Consider the following 19,383-nt stretch of genomic DNA (forward strand, 5'->3'; position numbering starts at 1 on the left):
GGACTGATAGAGACATTTAAAACACAGCATTGTTTGCATAAATATAAACATTGAGTGGGAAATGTTGGGAGACGCTAAAGGCTTGCCAAAAAGATAGATAAACATATTTCAAGGCACTCTCCTGATTCAGGGCAGCATTGCTTAGCTGGTATCACCACTAATGAAAAGTGGCCACATATTTTATTTATTTGTTAATAACCATTCATAGAAAATGTACTGTGTGCCCAAAAATATTAGTTCTTTTGACTCTCCTGACAACTTGGTGAACTGTTCTCATAGACTGAACAGAAGCAGATAGGAGTAGACATTAGGAAGTAAACCCAGACTATTGGACTCCAGATTCTGTGCTCTAACAACTGCCCTGGTTTTACTCAAGCAAAAATTATTTTGAGGGCCTTGGCCTCCAACTCTCCAGCACACATGGCACGACATTGTGTCTTCCATTAGGTAGCAATGGGTCAGCGATAATCTTCCAAGGGAGTGCAAATGACTCAGGGTTGGCTCATCTTGAACCATATATATCAATACAATGGCTATTGGGAAGAAAATGAGTAAGACATCACTCAAGACCTGATAGATGATTTTGCCAGCAAAATTGTAATTCTAGGTGAGCATAGGACACTTATATGGGCCGAGGATTATTCAACATGCCCTCAATGCCCATGGATTTCTTTGGGGATACAAATGCAAAATGGGACTGCAAGAAGAGCCACTATAGTTACAACCTAAAACAGTCCCTGTCGGTCTTTACAAATCTATGGACCCTGATTGCTTAAAAAGTATAAATTACCTAAATATTATCAGTTTCACATTTTAAGACATGTTACTCAATTTCTTTCTTTATTAACATAACAATCATCGTCTTGAAACATTGCTGGCTGTGTATACAAAGCACATGAGTGAAGAAATATATGCACTGTATATAATGAATAAAATATTATGTGTATTATAAAATGTATAAAATTTTAAATTTTAAAAAGATGATTTATAAGAAATAGTATAAATTCAAATGTTATTTTCCTGGATTGAATGGATGTTCAAATTGAATGGATGTTGGATTTTGTAAAGTCCATATTGGAGACTATCAGCTTAGAGAAATATTGTAAAGCAAGAATTATAAATATTATAAAGAACTATTATAAATCTAAATTATTAAAAAGTAATTGTTGACATGTTTTCTGCAAATCATAAACTTCCACAAATTTACTCTTTATTTTAAAACAAACTTTGAAACAATTTGTAATTAAATCTCCTATCTAAATTGGAATGTTCAAAAGAAGGGTATCATATATTTTCTATTTTATTATTTTCTATCATATTTTAAAAGTTATGGCTACTTTCATTTAGGTCCCAGTGTTTCAACGAACACAAAATGTGTTTTTATGTTACTTTGAAATCTGTTTCTTTATTCTTAAAATGTAATATTTTACAGTATCAAATGCAAAAAATGATAAACTATGAGAAACTAGACAGAGACCATAATATGCTCATGCAGTTATTCTCAGTATTGCTATATTTCTTTTTCCAAATATATCTTAATTTGTTCTGTAAACCTATAGCTTAAGCAGTATATAAATTCTCATGCAGTACCATGTAGTAGAGGTAGGTCACTAAATGCCATTTCATTTAGTGCTTTCAACAGCATTTTATCCTTTACTTTTCCCTATAGGGTTCTTCTAATCATGACCTCCTTCTTGGCTTATTCTAGCCATTTTTGTAAAATACTGAAGCCTTAGCATTGATGTCTTCAAGGACACAGGGTATGAAAATCAGTCCTTACCATTATGAACTCAGGGTTTTCATTCAATGAATATATTAACCGGATATCTGATTACTATAGTATTTTGGGATCACCAATAGTGATTTCAACATTATTTATTTCTATAACACATTTATGTAACTTCATCTTTTATATTGTTACATCAAGTAGATCTTAATAAAAAGCTATTACTGTTTTCATTATTAACATGATTAACCTATATATATTAGAATATAGTATTTTATTTGCAGTAGGATTTCCTTCAGTATTGCTAATTAAATCATAGTCACACATTATATGTGATTATATGACAGAAAATTAAATTACAAATCAATGAATTATTATGTGTAGATGCTTTTTTTTAAAGATTTATTTATTTATTTATACAAGCACTGGGTACAGTCAGCAGAGTGGGAGGGTGAGAGAATTCACCAGAGCCAGAGTGGGAAACAGAACAGGCTGACTGATAAAATACACTGCTGAGGGGAGAAGCAGGCATGGCAGGAGAGGTCCACGCGCCATGTGGGACCCTTGCCGGCAGCCGGGGATCGAACCGGTGCTGCAGAGGCTGCGGGCAGCTTCGCAGCCCAGTGCTCAACTGCTACACCACCAGGGGAGGCCCAATTCTATGAATTATCAAATGCATGTTATAGAAACATGATGCTGTCAATCAACAGAAATATGCAGATGATTTTTAAAGAAGTATAGGTTTATAAATGAAATATGAAAAAAAATATAGACTAATGATAACATATAGGTTTATGTGGACATATGGTGATTTTGATGGCACCTTTTTAAAGCAGAGATAATCATTAAAAATGCCCAGCTATTATGAACACTTTTTATTCTGAACTGTGGATTGTATATGTCTCAAATGTAATTTCTAACTTATTTTTTCTTACTTGTCATCCTCTAAGTCACAATTTTTTGAAAGAACTGAAACATTTTCTTTTAAGAGGGAATATTTCTAAACATTAAATTAAACTTTCTTTCAAACAGAAACTGTATTAGATAATTAAGATGTTTTATATGGACTTTATCTGGTCAAATACTTTGTCAAAGAAGAGACTTCCTGGGTATTCATATATCAATATTCTAACTATGATCTTTCTAATGAGCTGATCAGTTTTTTATCTTTCATGCCTTACTAGAAGTTAAGAGAAAGAAAGTTTTATTCAGTTTGTCTTTGACTAAGACATAATTTCCAGCAAAGTATTGTGTTTAGAAAGAACCTCATAGTTAGACGCAAAATTTCTAAGTCTCAAATCATGGTTCTGATTTTAACTATTTAATTACATTGCCCTCATTATTTCATTAAAAAAACAAAACAAAACAAACTCTCAGTTTCCTCACTGCAAAGTGACTGAGTTAAACTAAATAAATCTTGTCCCTTTCCACTTTACTGTCTATAAGACTGTATAGTTCAGGGCCTCCCCTGGTGGCTCAGGCAGTTGAGCACAGCACTGTGAAGCTGTCAGCAGCCTCTGCAGCATGACTTCAGTCCTGGCAAGAATCCCACATAACAAGGCAGACCTCTACTGTTGCACCTGCTGCTCCCCTCAGCAGTGTAGTTCAGTCAGTCTGCCTGTTCTGTTCCCCACTCTGTCTCTGGTGAATCCTCTCACCCTCCTGTGCATCTGGCCTGTACCCCCATTCTTGTATGCATGAATAAATAAATCTATAATAAAAAAATGACTATGTATTTAGGCAAAGTCATTGACTGTGATTCATCATCATGGATATCTAATCATTTTCAGAGTATCTCAGACCTCCCTATTCCTGACAGTCCAACTAGTGTGTGGATGACACAGCTGTTCTGGGACAAGTCTGTTGCATAGTGAGGACAGTCTGAAAGAATTGAGCATCTCAAAGGCTCTTTGCAAGAAAACAACAATTGACCAATATAAAAGCTAAGGAAAAATTATCACAACAGTTTTGCCATTACAAATTAAATCTTTTGGATCTTAAATAAAATTTGATATATATTCCAAATCAATTAATCTGAATTTAAAAAAATACTAACTAAATATATTAACAAAAATACTAAAAATATTAACTGTGTTAATCTTTGAAGTTCAAGGTAAAACATTTGTTAAAATAATATTTGGCAGTATCTGGGTATCTGGTGTCCATCACATAAAAATCTGGTGTCCAGCACATAAAACTCATCAGCTTCATTTGTGCCCCAATCACAAAAACACATATTCAGTTTTAACAAGTGCCTTACTACCCAAAACATAAGTTAACACTTTTATTAAAATAGTAAACTTGCTACATTTAAAAAAAATAAAATCAATATGTATTTTTGACTATAAATTACAAAGAATTAGTTTATATATCTACATTTACGTTTCAAAAACATCAACTGCAATAACAAAAGAAATCCAATGGTGAGTGCTAAGTTAAAGATAGATAAAATATACACTCTCCCCTGATAGAATTCTCTATAAAATCTGAGAGAAGTTTGAAAATATAAGGATAATTTACCTTAAAAAATATAGAACACAGATACATATTACCATACTTAAACTACTGAAAAAATAATTTCTTATTTTTTGAAAGTTTAGATTCTAAACTTTGTACTATGACAAATAATTTATAAAAATATATTTCCAAGAAATTTGCCACATGACATTACATTAAAATAACAATTTGGATAAATATTAATAACTCATGATTATTGTTGGTTTGTTTTTAATTTGATTTTATCAATAGATATTCCAGCAGTGTTCAGTTTTCTTTGGGTTATTTATGAACAATAAATATATTTTAAAGCTTTACAACAAATACATGTCTTGATCACATGTCTAATGAAATATAATATTTCTGGGCCTCCCCTGGTGGCGCAGTGGTTGAGCGCTGGGCTGTGAAGCTGCCCACAGACTCTGCAGTGTCGGTTTGATCCCCGGCCACCAGCTAGGGTCCCACATGTTGTGTAGACCTCTCCTATTGTGCCCGCTGCTCCCCTCAGCAGTGTATTTCATCACTCTGCCTGTTCTGTTCCCCGCTCTGGCTCTGAAGAATCCTCTCACCCTCCCACGCTTCTGACTGTACCCAGTGCTTGTATAAATAACTAAATAAATAAATAATTAAAAAAGAATGATAATATTTCTTCCTAATATAGGATAGTTACATTCTCTAATTTCAAGTTGATGCATCGTTGACTGTACACTTGAAGGTCTTCAAAATCCTTGCAAGATCAATGAATCATTTTAACTCTTGTCAAAGTGTGATGACAGTGTTCCAGAAAATCTGAATTGCTATTTATTAATACTTAAGTAATATTTAAATAAATGATATTGGAATGATAAAAACATAGGATTTAGTGCTGAAAAGACCTTATATGTCTTCTAATTTAGAACCATTTATGTGAAAAAAAAATACATCCAACACTTAAACGCTAGTGAATAGTTTATGGAGGACATTCAATCAAATAAAATATGTTTCTGTCTTCTTAAAGGAAAAGAAGGATGACAATCTGAATCTTCCCTAGATATTCTGTACATTTCTATAAAAGAGTGACTAGAGCTTTCTGTCTTTAACCTGTTTTCCTTATCTGAAAAACAGAAAGTCACTTAACCCACCTCTTCACAGGCAGTCCTGAAATCCATGTGCTATGGCACCACAAATGTCGCCTGAAAAAAAACAAAACAAAAAAACAGAGAAATTGTAAGCCATGAAGCATTGCATTAGATGTAACAGAGGAGAATGGTGGTGTGCAGCGTGAGAAATTTTGAAGCAAATCCTGTGGGCAAACTGTGTTTACAAACACTCCCACAGCATAATTAACAGAGGAAAAAGGAGAAGAAAGAGTGTGATATCCTAAATTTCGTGAAGCAGACACTGCCTCCTGCATATTTCCATGCACCTTTCCACTCCAGTAAGTATTCAAACATGATTTCCTATATGATTAATCTCTTCTCTCAAGTGTTAGTACATTCCCAATATTTATTTTGAAATCTAGTTTTCGACTGGGAAAGAAACTTAGAAAAAGAGTAATTAAAAATTGCCTTTCATGCGGCCATCTCTTGAAGAAAGTTTGACTAATTGTTTGCATTTTAATTAAATAGCTATATGCATGAATAATTCTGTCTGGCAAATAAAATTTTATTCATCAACCATGTGATACAAGGAAGGAGGCTATTAGTGAAGAATATTAAAACAGTGAGCTTTAATTCATAGTGATTAAAATAAGTCAATGGATGAAACATTGAATAGAGTTTCACTTTGTTCACTATAATAACTAAGTGGTGGCATAGACTCAAATGCATATAACTGTCTTTAAGAATTCATTTTTAAGTGCTTTTTGAACGTTTTGATTTAATTATGTGATGAAATAATGAAACTAACAGATATCATTAGGAACTTGATGCCATGACTCTATAAAAAGATGTAACAACAAAATATAATGGTTGAAGTAAATGAGACTTTAAAGTGCACAGGAGGGCCTCCCCAGTGGCGCAGCGGTTGAGCGCTGGGGTGCGAAGCTGCTCGCAATCTCTGCAGTGCCGGTTCGATCCCCAGGTGCTCCCCGGCCACTGGAGGAGGGTCTGCGCGCAGACCTCTCCTGCCGCCCGCTGCTCCCCTCAGCAGTGTACTTCGTTCCTTCTGCCTGCTCTGCTCCCCGCTCTGGCTCTGGTGAATTCTCTCACCCTCCTGTGCTTCTGACTGTACCCAGTGCTTGTATAAATAAATAAATCTTTAAAAAATAAATAAATAAAGTGCACAGGAAATTTCCAATACAAGACTATGTGCTCTGCAAAATTACTCTCATCAGCACAGGGGTATAGCTCAGTGGAAAAGCATTTGACTACAGAATTACTCCCATCAGCTTTTAGAATAGTACATTGTTCTGGTCTTTATTGTTATATTCTGTTGTATGAGTGATGAAAATCTGATGTTGATGAAATGTAATGAGAGATTCATCCATGTTTTCACTGGATTATTACTATTGCTTATTAAATAAAGTTATTATTTTTAATAGCAATTGAAAATGCTACATAATACACTGAGTTTGTTTCCGAAATGCATCTTCTGGGTTCTGAGTCTGGTTTTATTTTATTGGAAAACATACAATAGATATATTAGACAAATTTAGGTAACAACAAGACATTAGTAAATAAAAATTTGATAGTAAAAATATTACTTGATTATATAAATTCTATAATATTGAGTATCTCAGATGTTTGTAACATGTTTAACAAATTTCACAATTGTTTTCAAAGATTGTATATGAAGAAAATGTGAATACTTACTTATCACTAACTTTAACATGCAATCTTTTTCCTTTACAACAAAAGTAAGAAAATTTCAGTATTTATAGATTATATAAAACATATTATCTCCAGAATTAATTTTCTACTATTAATGCAACCACAGAAATAGACGAGGAAATTTAACCACTTCTCTAACCTTAATCTCATATTTAGGGCCTCCCCTGGTGGCACAGCAGTTGAGTGCTGGGCTGTGAAGCTGCCTGCTGACTCTGCAGTGCAGGTTCAATCCCAGCCACGGGCAAGAGTCCCACATGGTATGCCGACCTCTCCTGCCGCCCACTGCTCCCCTCAGCAGTGTATTTTGTCAGTCTGCCTGTTCTGCTCCCCGCTTTGGCTCTGGTGAATTCTCTCACCCTCCCGCACTTCTGACTGTAACCATTGCTTGTATAAATAAATAAATAAATAAATAAATCTTTAAAAAAAAAATCTCATATTTAGTATCATTAGCTAAATTTAATTTTAATTATTTATATTTATAAAACAGCATTACTTTAAAATATGATGCATTTAGTAGGAGTTAAATCTGTTTTTTTTTTTTTTTACCATTTTTAGCATGCATACCTTTTTCTTTTCACTTTAACTTTCATCATCTTTCATCAACATATTAGGTAATAAAATAATGTGTTTACTCAGGAAAAGAATTAGTATAATATTCAAAACAAAATAATAGCTAAGTAACAAATTTCATAGCAATTATAAAACATATTAAAGTGATGCAAATTTTAAAACTGTAGTAAAGGTTGTTAAATTTGTTTCTTAAATTTTTCTGAGACTTAAAATATGTTTGATATACAGGTTTTACAAACCTTAAAATAGGTTTGTTTAAATAGGTTTGATACACAAACATATAGAAATAGTTTGAGCGTTTCCACACAACAATTATTTTCTTCCATTATTATCATTTTATATTAGTACAGCAAATTTGTTACAATTAGTGAACCTGTATTATGTAGCTACAATATTTGTCATCTGTTAGTTTTTGTGTTTGTTCTTCTGAATGTGTTGGTTTCTGTTCCAGGATCTCATCTTGGACACCCCATTATATTTAATATAATCTCTTTACAATTCCTTTAGGTAGAACTGCTTCACAGAATTCTCATTCTTTTTTTAAATGCCTTTAACAGTTTCAGGAACACAGGCCAAATGTGTAAAATGTTCATCTACAAGGATTACTCTGAAATATTTTTCATGATTATATTGGGTTATGCTTTGGAGATGGAACACCAGAGATAAAAGGCATTCACCTAGTCACTATAACAAGGCTGTATTTGATCACCTAGTTGAGATGGCGCTTGTCTAGTTTCTTCATTTTAGTTACTAATTTTTTTTTTCCTCTTGCCACACTTTACTGTTTTAAGAGAAGTTACTATGAACATCGCATGTTTAAAGAGTAGTGGGGTATTATGCTTTCCTGCTTGATGGTGTAGTGTCAATATAATTTGATTTTATTTACATATTATATATCCTCATTATTCACCCATAATATGGTGGGTAAGAGAGGTTGGGATAACCTTTCCCCCTAGCAACAACTGTAGTGCCAGGAAGGCACAAAGATGGTTGTCTATGATCTGAGCAGACGGGTAAAGGAGAGTCCTGGAGCCCTTGATGCCTTTTTCAGGTGTTTATTTAAGATTTTACATGTACTGTAACAACAAGGTACACAGCAGGCAGGGGTACCAGGAGGCCAGTAGGCCTCTGAGTCCCCCACGAATCTTCACACTTTACTGGGCTCTCTGGCATTCTCTCTTGCCTCTACTTCTCTTGGCCAATATAAAGACTGCAGCCATGGCCCATAGACATAAACAATACAACTGAGCATAACAATGTAATAAAATGCAGGTGCCAGCCATCAGGCATGCGATCCTAGTGTCCTGAGGGCAGAAAAGCCTGAAAATCATTTACCCTACAACAACCATAAAAATGAAATTTTTGCTCAAAAAAGACCCAAAAGTTTCCTCCCCAGAATCAGGACTTCCCCAAAGATCTTTTACTAAGAGTATGCCTGCTGAGGGGAAGGACTGAGTGCAAGTGAAGGGGATCATGAGTGGGAAAGTAGATACCTCAGCTGAAAAAAAAGGCTGGGGTTGACAATTCAAACCAAAAACAGGAAATTGAAATTCTCTGGAGGAACTTTGTTTACATGGAATCACAGTTCTAACCCCTGGATAGTGGGAATTCTGTAGGTAATTCCCAATCCAAGACATTGGTAAAACTGCAACTGGTGTTGGCATGGAAAACTACTTCCATCCCCCTTCCAGAACAGGTCAAAGAGGGGATGCCAACCTGGGCCTGGCTGGACTCCATAGTGGCAATAATAGTAGAAAAAAGGACTTGAGAAATAACTCAGGAACACTTGAGAATTTAACAAAGAACATACAGATCTTGCAGTCCTACAGAGCTAAGAGTGGAAGGGACATAGCAGCAACACATTTTCAGAGGCCTTAATGGACAACATGGCATGTTGCCTGTTCCACTGGGGCACCACCTGCCTGCCAAATCTATCAAAATCCTAGAGCCTGAGACTTGCAATCCAGACCTAGGTACCCCTAAAGGAGAATAAGCTTCACAGCTTCACCCATGGTAGAAAGAAACAAGAAAGAGGTGGGTTGGTAAGTAAAGGCAACTAAAACACTGAACACAGCTTTCTATATAGAAAAAGGATAGGAAGTAGAGGTCACCAACTTCAAGCCTCATAACAAAGTAAACTAAGAAGAGAAACAAGTAAAACTAAGACTCTTGACCCCCATAACAAAAAAAAAAAAAAAGGAAAAAGAGAGAGAGAGACTATAAACATGACTAGGGTGTAAGGGGCATATGAACACTTGATAGAAAGGCAAAATGAGGAAAGCCGAAATTGTGGGACAAATATAAAACATATTGAAATAGAGGAACTATCTAGACAAAGACTTCAAAACACTAATATTAAATATGCTAAGTGACCTACTGGAAGGTCAGTCAAAGGCAAATAGGTAGGTCCAAAATCTTAGAAAAGAGATTCTGGAACACTGAATATTCTTCACTATAGATATTGAAAATATTAATTGATCACAAAAAGAGACTCTTAATGAAATACACACAAGCTTAAAAAATTAAATGGGAATAGATGTCTCAACTAAACAAACCACCCAGTTAGATAAAGACAGAGAAACAAGATAAAGAAACCATAAGGAAACTCTGGGGCCTCTCTGGTGGCGCAAGGAGTTAAGATGCAACCTATGACACTGTCCACAGCTACTGCAGCATGAATTCGATTCCTGGCCAAGGAGCTATCCACATAGTGCAGCAAACCTCTCATGACTCACCCGCTGCTTCCCTCAGCAGTGTATTTCAGTCAATCCGCTTGTTTAGTTCCCCATTCTGCCTCTGTTGAATCCTCTCACTTCTCCACACCTCTGTCCTGTACCCTAGTTCCTGTATGCATAAATAGATAAATCTTGAAAAAAAAAAACATAAGGAAACTCTATGGGAAATATCATTTTCAATTAGAAGAGGAAACTTAAGAATAATTGGAATCTCAGAAGGTGAAGAGAGAAAGGAGCAAAAAGTCTATTCAGGAAATAATAACTGAGAATACACCAAGTCTAGGGAATGAATTAAATATGGATGTCCCAGAAGTAGAAAGAGCACCCAAAGTTTTGAAATCAAAAATATCTATAAAAATACACATAATTGTTTAATTATTAAAAATCAAAAATAAAGAAAAAATTAAAGGAAGCAAGGCAAAGAAAACAATATCCAAAAATAACTAAATTAGCCTTTTCTTGGATTTCATGACAGATACTCTCTAAGCAAAGAGAGAGTAAAAGTTTTCACAATCCTAAAAGACAATGCCTACCAGACAAGAATAATTTACCCTACAAAATTTTAAGTCAAATATGAAAGTGAAAATAAAGGTTTTCCAAGAGAAAAATAAACTAACATGTTATCACCACCAGACTTGCTCAACATGAAATAGTGAAAGGATTCATTCTATAAGAAACATGGCTTCTAAAAGAAAAAGTATAACACAAAATACTGAACAAAATGAAAACAGAAATACAAAGTCAGAAGCATTATCAAGAACAGTAGGCATCAACAACAAAACAGTAAATGGGAAAAAAAAATGGACAGAACATGTATGTTAAATTTTGGGGAGTAGACACCAGTTCACAAATGACTTATGACATAGGAATTTAAGTAAAACCCCCATGGTAACATCTAACCTAAAATCCAGATGTAGAAAAAAAGATACTGAGAACTAAGGAAAGTCATCCAGAAAAATGTAGACAAAAACAAATGAAAAAAGAAAAGAAAAGAAGAGAATCAAAAACAAAAGAATCAAAAATAAAATGAGGGCCTCCCCGGTGGCGCAGCAGTTGAGCCCTAGGTTGCGAAGCTCCCTGCAGCCTCAGCAGCGCCGGTTCGATCCTCGGCTGCTCCCCGGCCACCGGAGGGGTGTCCCACATGGCGCGCAGACCTCTCCTGCCGCCCGCTGCTCCCCTCAGCAGTGTACTTTGGTCCTTCTGCCTGCTCTGCTCCCCACTCTGGCTCTGGTGAATTCTCACACCCTCCTGCACTTCTGACTGTACCCCAGTGCTTGTATAAATAAATAAATAAATCTTTAAAATAAATAAATAAATAAAATGAGTTATAGTAGTTTTCATTAACAATTGCCCTAAGTATGATTGGTCTGAATTCACCAATTAAAAGACATAGAGATTTTTTAGAACAGGTATCTTTGCATCCGGAACCCACCTAGACTGCATGGAACTGGGAAAGGGCTGCCCCCACAGAAAGAGGTGAGCTGAAAAGCCCCCACAAGCCAGGACACATCTGGCTGCCAGTCAGACCCAGGAGGGGATCCAGTAATTTGGAGCCCAGTGAGTGATCCAGCCATGGCCAGGGAAGTCTGTGGGACCATAAGAACCCACCACTGGAATTAAACAAATACAAAAGGAGGAGATTTTCTGTGACAGTGACCACTAACATATTCATAGTACCACTGCCCTACTGGATGTCTGGCATAACAGTTTTTGACTTTATTGGACCACCAGTTTCCAACATGCCAGAAAGAACACACCAAAAAGATGGCAGCCAGTACCAGCAACACAGTGTCCCAATGCGTAGAACAAATTAGAAAACAAGCAGCAGGGAGAAGAAAACTACAAGCAACCAAGCAAGTCCTCGAGGAAAAGACACACCGCAGAAAGAAAATCACCCACCAAATGCAACACCAGCGACTTGGAAGAACTTCTGAGCCTTCCAGATAGAGAATTTAAAATTGCCATGAATAAAAAACTGAAAGAAGTCATAAAGGAAAACAATGATAAGGGGAAAATAATCAACAATCAGAAGAGTGAAATTGAGTCCCAAAAGAGGGAAGTGAAAGAAAAGCAGGAGATCAAAGGATTAATGGAGGAGCTAAAGAAATCTGGGAAAAGCAGTGAAAGCAGAATTGATGAAATAGAAGAACAAATAAGTGCTCTTGAAGACACAGAAATTAAAAGAACCAAAACAGAAAAGGAAAGAGAAGTACAAAGGAAAAAGAATGAAGAAAGACTTTGGGAATTATCTGACTCCATAAGAAAAGGAAATATAAGAGTTTTGGGAATCCCAAAAGGAGAGGAGAGAGACACAGGAACAGAGAAAATATTCAAGGAAATAATTGAAGAGAACTTCCCAAATACGAAGAAGGAGCTAACAATAGACATACAAGAATCAAGAAGAAACCAAACTTCTATGATGAAAGGAAAAATACAGCAAAACACATAAGAGTAAAGCTCCCAAGAATCCAAGACAAGGGAAAAATAATGAAGCTGACAAGAGGGAAGAAAGAGATAACATACAAAGGAAAAACCAGTGACGCTGACCTAAGACTTCTCTGAAGAAACATTTCAGGCAATGAGAGAGTGGAGGGACATAGTCAAAAAACTCCAAGACAACAAATGCAAACCAAGAATACTCTATCTCTCAAAACTTTCTTCCCTTTATGAAGAAAGAATAAGGACCTTCTCAGCCTCCCTGGTGGCACAATGGTTGAGTGTTGGGTTGTGCAGCTGCCCACAGCCTCTGCAGCTATGGTTCGATCCCCAGCCACCAGAAAGGGTCCCACATGGTGCGCAGACCTCTCCTGCCATGCCCGCTGCTCCCCTCAGCAGTGTACTTCATCAGTATGCCTGTTTTGCTCCCTGCTTGGGCTCTGGTGAATTCTCTTACCCTCTCACGCTTCTGACTGTACCCAGTGCTTATATAAATTAATTAATTAATTAATTAATTAAAACAAAAAAATAGAATAAGGACCTTCCAAGACAAACAGAAACTCCGGAATTTAATTACAAATAAACACCCACTCCAAAAAAATACTACAAGAAGCCCTAAAGCCAGAACCAACAGAGGGATGAATAAGAACAAGACAAAATAAATAAACAGATACATAAATAAATAAATACATAAATGAAACCAGAGAAAAGTCAAACAAAATGGCAAATACAGACACTAACATATCAATATTAACTCTAAATGTAAACAGACTAAATTCTTCAATAAAAAGACAAAGAGTCACAGGCTGGATTAAGAAACAAAACCCAAAATTTTGCTGTCTCCATGAAACATATTTAACTACAAAATATAAAAATAGAATGAAAGTAAAAGGATGGGAAACAATCCTATAAGCAATGGATCAAAAAAGTAGGCAGGAACAGCTACACTTTTATCAGATAAAACAGATTTCAAACTCAAAAAGGTAAAAAGGCACCCAGACGGTCACTATATTATGATCAAAGGGACAATACTTCAAGAAGAAATAACACTCATTAACATATACTCACCAAATGGAGGAGCACCAAAATATATCAGACAACTATTATCATCTTTAGAAACAGACATCAGAGAAAACACATATGTAGTAGGAGACTTCAACACACCACTATCCACAATTGATAGATCAATGAGACAAAAGATAAGGACACTAAAGCTCTAAATAAGGATCTAGAGCTCATGGGTTTAACAGACATCTATAGAACACTAAACCCCCAAAAAACTGAGTACACATTTTTGCCAAGCACACACAGATCATTCTCCAGGATCAATCCCATACTGGGGCACGAGACAAAAATCAACAAGTACACCAAGACTGAAATCCTACCAATCATCTTCTCTGACAATGAAGGGATCAAACTAGAAATAAACCATAAAATGAAGGCAAGGAACCCTCCTACTGAGATTGAAACCCACACTACTGGAAGACCACAGGACTAAGGAGGAGATCAAAGAAGAAATTGAAAAAAATACCTTGAATTAAATGAAAAGGAGGACACCAATTTCCTAAGTGTGTGGGATGCAGCAAAGGCAGTAAAAAGAGCAAAATATATAGCAAAACAGGCTCACATCAAAAAATAAGAAAGAACTCATAGAAACAACCTAATCACACATCTCAAAGCACAAGAAAAAGAACAACAAAAACCCCTAAAAAGAGTAGAAGAATAATAAAAATCAAAGAAGAAATAAATGAAATAGAAATTTAAAAAAAAATCCAAAAGATCAATGAAACCAAAAGTTGTTTCTTCAAAAAAATGAAAGACAAATCCCTAGACAGGCTCACAAAGGAAAAATGGGAGAAAGCACAAATAAATATTACCCCAAATGAAAGAGGAGAAATCACAACAGACACAGCAGAAATCAAAAGAATAATCAGAAACTACTATGAACAGTTATGTGCAAACAAGTTCAACAATCTAGAAGAGATGGGCAAATACCTACAACTCTACAATCACCCAAAGCTAGATAAAGAAGAAATAGAACACCTAAACAGTTACAAGCAGTGAAATTGAAATGGTAATAAAAACCCTCCCTAAAAACAAAAGCCCAGTCTTCACAAATGAATTCTACCAAACATTCAGGAACGAATTTTTGCCTATCCTTCACAAACTATTTCAAAAAATTGAGGAGGTGAAAATACCAAACACATTCTATGAAGCCACATTACTCTAATAACAATACTGAACAAGGACAACACACACACACAAAAGAGAAAACTACAGGCCAGTCTCTCTAGTGAACATTGATGCAAAAATCCTCAGTAACATTTTAGCTATCAGAATCCAACAATGCATCCATTAGATAATTCACCACGACTAAGTAGGGTTTATTCCAGAGACACAAGGATGGTTCAACATCCGAAAATCAAGCAAAGTAATACAACATATCAACAAAAATAAATATAAAAACCATATGAGGAGAGAAGTGGGACACAGAACATAAACAGGTGACTCTGGCAAATTTCCTGAAGAAGAAAGTTGCCATAAAAGAGGACTAGAAGGGAGGAGAGCTCAGAACCCTGCTACCCTCCCCCAGGAAGAAAAAAAACAAAAACAAAAACAAAAAAAAAACAACCTAAAACAACCAGCAAGAACAAACTATGCATCAAGCGGGACTGTGAGCGGAAAGGAACTATTTCAGCCACCGCATCCTGTGAACTGGAACTGTGGAGAACTGTGCAGGATTCGCCGCGGAGGTGAGCAAACAGCTCTGGACACCATTGGAGAAAAATAAAAACTCCCAGGAGACTTACAAATAGCCCAAGGCCAACTGGTAAGCTTGTGCTGAAAAGCGAGGCGCTTGAAAAGCATACACGGATCAGGGCTGCCCAGGTTCCTGCACCTGCGACCTAGGCTTGTGGGAAGATAGGGAGATGCGCAGGGACCCTCATTGAGGTGAATGTTCCTCACTGAGTAATCAGAAGTCAGGCTCCTGGACATGGGAGTGGGGTGCAAAATGCGACATTTCTGTGGACACTGAACTGGGCTACAGCCCATGTCCTGGACCTGAGGGCTTTGGGAACTGAGACCCGGGGCATGAAATCCGGGGTGTGGGATCCTCACGACGGTGGGGCACAAGGCAGATATAACACCCCCATGCCATTGAGGCTCTCCACACCACTCCCACTCTGTTCCCCTGGACCCACGGGCTTAAAAACAGTTCCCGAAGGACACTAGGAAAGATCTCTGGCACCACCTAGCGACCAGAAAAAAAACACCAACAGCCTAGAGTTGGAAACCAGGGATCACAGAAACACCCTCAGGCGCTGAGAGAGGGTGGGCCAGCAAACTGAGGTAAGGAGGGAAATAAGGTGTGGATCAAGACCCCATCCTGGAACTGAGAGCTAGGCACAGGATCCAGGGCGTGGGACATGCCATAGCAACAGGCACTGTACAGGGTGACAGCCAGCGTTTTGGATCTGATAGCCCTGGAACTGAGACCTAGAGTGCAGACTTCAGAACATGGAATCCATACAGCTATGGGCAAAACACCTGGTGAACACAGGGCAGACACAGCACCTGGTTTGAATAAGAGCCCCTGTGTTGAGGTGCTCCCCTGCACCCCCCTTCCACTACTCAGAAAACCACCAAAAAAAGCACAGATCAGCCAAGTACTGGTCTCTGGCACCACCTCATGACCAGAACTAAATCACCAACTACCTGATTCCCTGTTGGAACTGAGTAAATACAGAGGGAGGGAACTGTAAGGGACAGTGCCCAGCAACAAAGCATCAATACCCTGGTGGAGTTTTGGCCTACCAGTGCTGGTCTCAGTCTGGTAAACAGTTTCCAACACCCCTAAAGGAGCACTCCAAATTCAGAAGGCTCCCGGAGGAGCCAGAGGTGAGCTGGGAAGTTCTCCCATGCCAGGACCCTTCTGGCCAGCAGTCCGAGCCCAGAGGGGGAGCAGGCACTCAAGGCCAGGGCAGACCGGGCATGCAGGGGAGTGTATACCTGCATTGCCATTTTAGAGCAGGGACCTTTCTTCAATAAAGACTGTTTGAAACTGGCAGAAGGTTCCCTGCAGAACCAGAGGGAGAAGGTTCCCTGCACAGTCAGAGGTGAGCTGAAGGCCCCCACAAGCCTGGTCCTCCTGTCAGGAAGTTGGAGGCCAGAGAAGGATCCAGTTTTTTTGGAACTCAGAGTTCAATCCAGCTGACCCACCTTCAGGGAAGTTTGTGGGACATCAAGAATCACCTTTGTAATTAAACACAGAAGGAGGAAATATTCTGTGACAGCGAGCATTAACATACTCAAAGTACCACTGCCTCAATAGACTTCTGGCATAACATCATTTGACTCGTTTGGACCACCAGTTTCTGAAACCCAACAAAGAGCACACCAAAAAGATGCCGACCAGTACCAGCAGGACAGTGTCTCAACGCATATGGCAAATTAGAAGACAGGCAGCAGGGAGAAGAAAAACTACATGCAACCAAGCAACTCCTCAGGAGAAAGACACACCGCAAAAAGAAAACCACCTACCAGATGGCAATGACAGTGACTTGAAAGAACTTCTGAGCCTTCCAGAAAGAGAATTTAAAATTGCTGTTATTAAAAAACTGACAGAAGTCATAAAGGAAAACAATGATAAGGGAAAAATAATCATTGATCAGAAGAATGAAATTGAGTCCCTGAAGAGGAAAGGTAAAGAAATGCAGGAGATCAAAGAATTAATGAAGGCACTAAAGAATTCTGCGAAAAGCAATGAAAGCAGAATAGATGAAATGGAAGAACGAATAAATACTCTCGAAGACACAGAAATAAAAAGAACCAAAACAGAAAAGGAAGGAGAAGTACGTAGGAAAAAGACCAAAGAAAAACTTCAGGAACTATCTGACTTCATGAGGAAAGGAAATATAAGAGCTATGGGAATCCCAGAAGGAGAGGAGAGATACATAGGAACAGAGAAAATATTCAAGGAGAAAATTGAAGAGAACTTCCCAAACATGGAGAGGAAAACAGACACACAAGAAGCAAGAAGAACACTAAACTTCCATGATGAAAGGAAAAATACAGCAAGACACATAATAGTAAATCTCCCAAGATTCCAAGACAAGGAAAAATAATGAAGCTGACAAGAGGGAAGAAACAGATAACATTCAAAGGAAAACCAATCAGACTGACATCAGACTTCTCCGAAAAAACACTACGGGCAAGGAGAGAGTGGAGGGACATAGTCAATAGACTCCAAGACAACAAATGCCAACCAAGAATTCTCTATCCCACAAAGCATTCCTTTCTCTATGAAGAAAGAATAAGGATCTTCCCAGACAAACAGAAACTCTGGAATTTCATTACTACTAAACCCCCACTCCAAAAAATACTACAAGGAGTCCTAAAGCCAGAACCAACAGAGGGATGAATAACAACGAAAGAAGGCCAAAATAAAAAAAAAAGTTATTAAAAGAATAAATAAAGACAAACACAGAGGAAAGACAAACACAATGGCAAATACAGATGCTAACATATCAATATTAACTTTAAATGTAAATGGACTAAACTCTTCAATAAAAAGACACAGAGTCGCAGGATGGATTAAGAAACAAAACCCAACCTTTTTCTGTCTCCAGGAAACACATTTAGCTACAAAAGATAAAAATAGTCTTAAAGTTAAAGGATGGAAAACAATCCTACAGTCAAATGGATGAAAATAGAAAGCAGGAACAGCAATACTTGTATCAGATAAAACAGATTTCAAACTCAAAAAGGTAAAAAGAGACCCCAATGGTCACTATATTATGATCAAGGGGACAATACTTCAAGAAGAAATAACACTCATTAACACTTCTGCACTGCTAGTGGGAGTGCAAACTGTTCCAAACACTATGGAGAGCTGTGTGGAGATTCCTCAATCTATGGGGAGATGTGTGGAGATTCTTCAACCTACTAAAGGTAGAGCTTCCATGCGATCCAGCAATTCCACTCCTAGGTATTTACCCAAGGACACAGAATCATTAATTCAAAAGGGCACCTGCACCCCTATGTTTATAGCAGCACTGTTTATAATAGTTAAGCTATGGAAACAACCCAAATGCCCCAGAATAGATGACTGGATCAAGAAGATGTGTTACAGATACACAATGGAATATTACTCAGCAATCAAAAAAGGTAAGCTCATGCATTTGCAGCAACATGGATGGAGCTGGAAGGAATCATGCTCAGCGAAATAAGCCAGAAAGAAAAAGAAAAAATCCGGATGGTCTCACTCATAGCAGAAATTTAGAAAACCTAAATAAAGGACCAGGATAAAGACTAATTATAATAAAGGTAAATCACAATCAACAAGCAACTATAAATCAGAGACACACTATGGGGGTGGGGGGGAAGGAGGGATTAGGGCAAAATAAGGGGGGGGGTGGGAATTGAATGGGAATATAACCAAGATGAAAATGAATACATTGTGCAAAAATGAAAAATGATGTAAAAAATATATAAACTGAAATACAGTAAAAAATACATAGAGATAGTGGAAGGAAAAGTATGATTAATCCTGGAATAAACAATATGCTTCTGAAAAACTCCTGAGTCAAATAAGAGATCAAGAAATATC

The 19,383-nt window shown here is 37.3% G+C and overlaps 1 protein-coding gene across 2 annotated transcripts in view; it reads right to left on the bottom strand.

Annotated features, from left to right (window-relative positions):
* Positions 1 to 5,370, bottom strand: part of SNTG1 (syntrophin gamma 1) — a gene marked incomplete at both ends in the record, with an annotated part of 271,863 nt that extends 266,493 nt beyond the window's left edge. For both annotated transcript variants that reach the window (XM_084230408.1, XM_084230407.1), the window contains one exon: positions 5,344 to 5,370. In XM_084230408.1, the coding sequence (XP_084086534.1) occupies positions 5,344 to 5,370 (27 nt within the window). The remainder of the gene's footprint in view (positions 1 to 5,343) is intronic.
* Between the last annotated feature and the right edge of the window lie 14,013 nt (positions 5,371 to 19,383).

Source organism: Talpa europaea, assembly GCF_964194135.1.
Source record: "Talpa europaea genome assembly, chromosome: 3".
NCBI classification, from domain to species: Eukaryota; Metazoa; Chordata; class Mammalia; order Eulipotyphla; family Talpidae; genus Talpa; species Talpa europaea.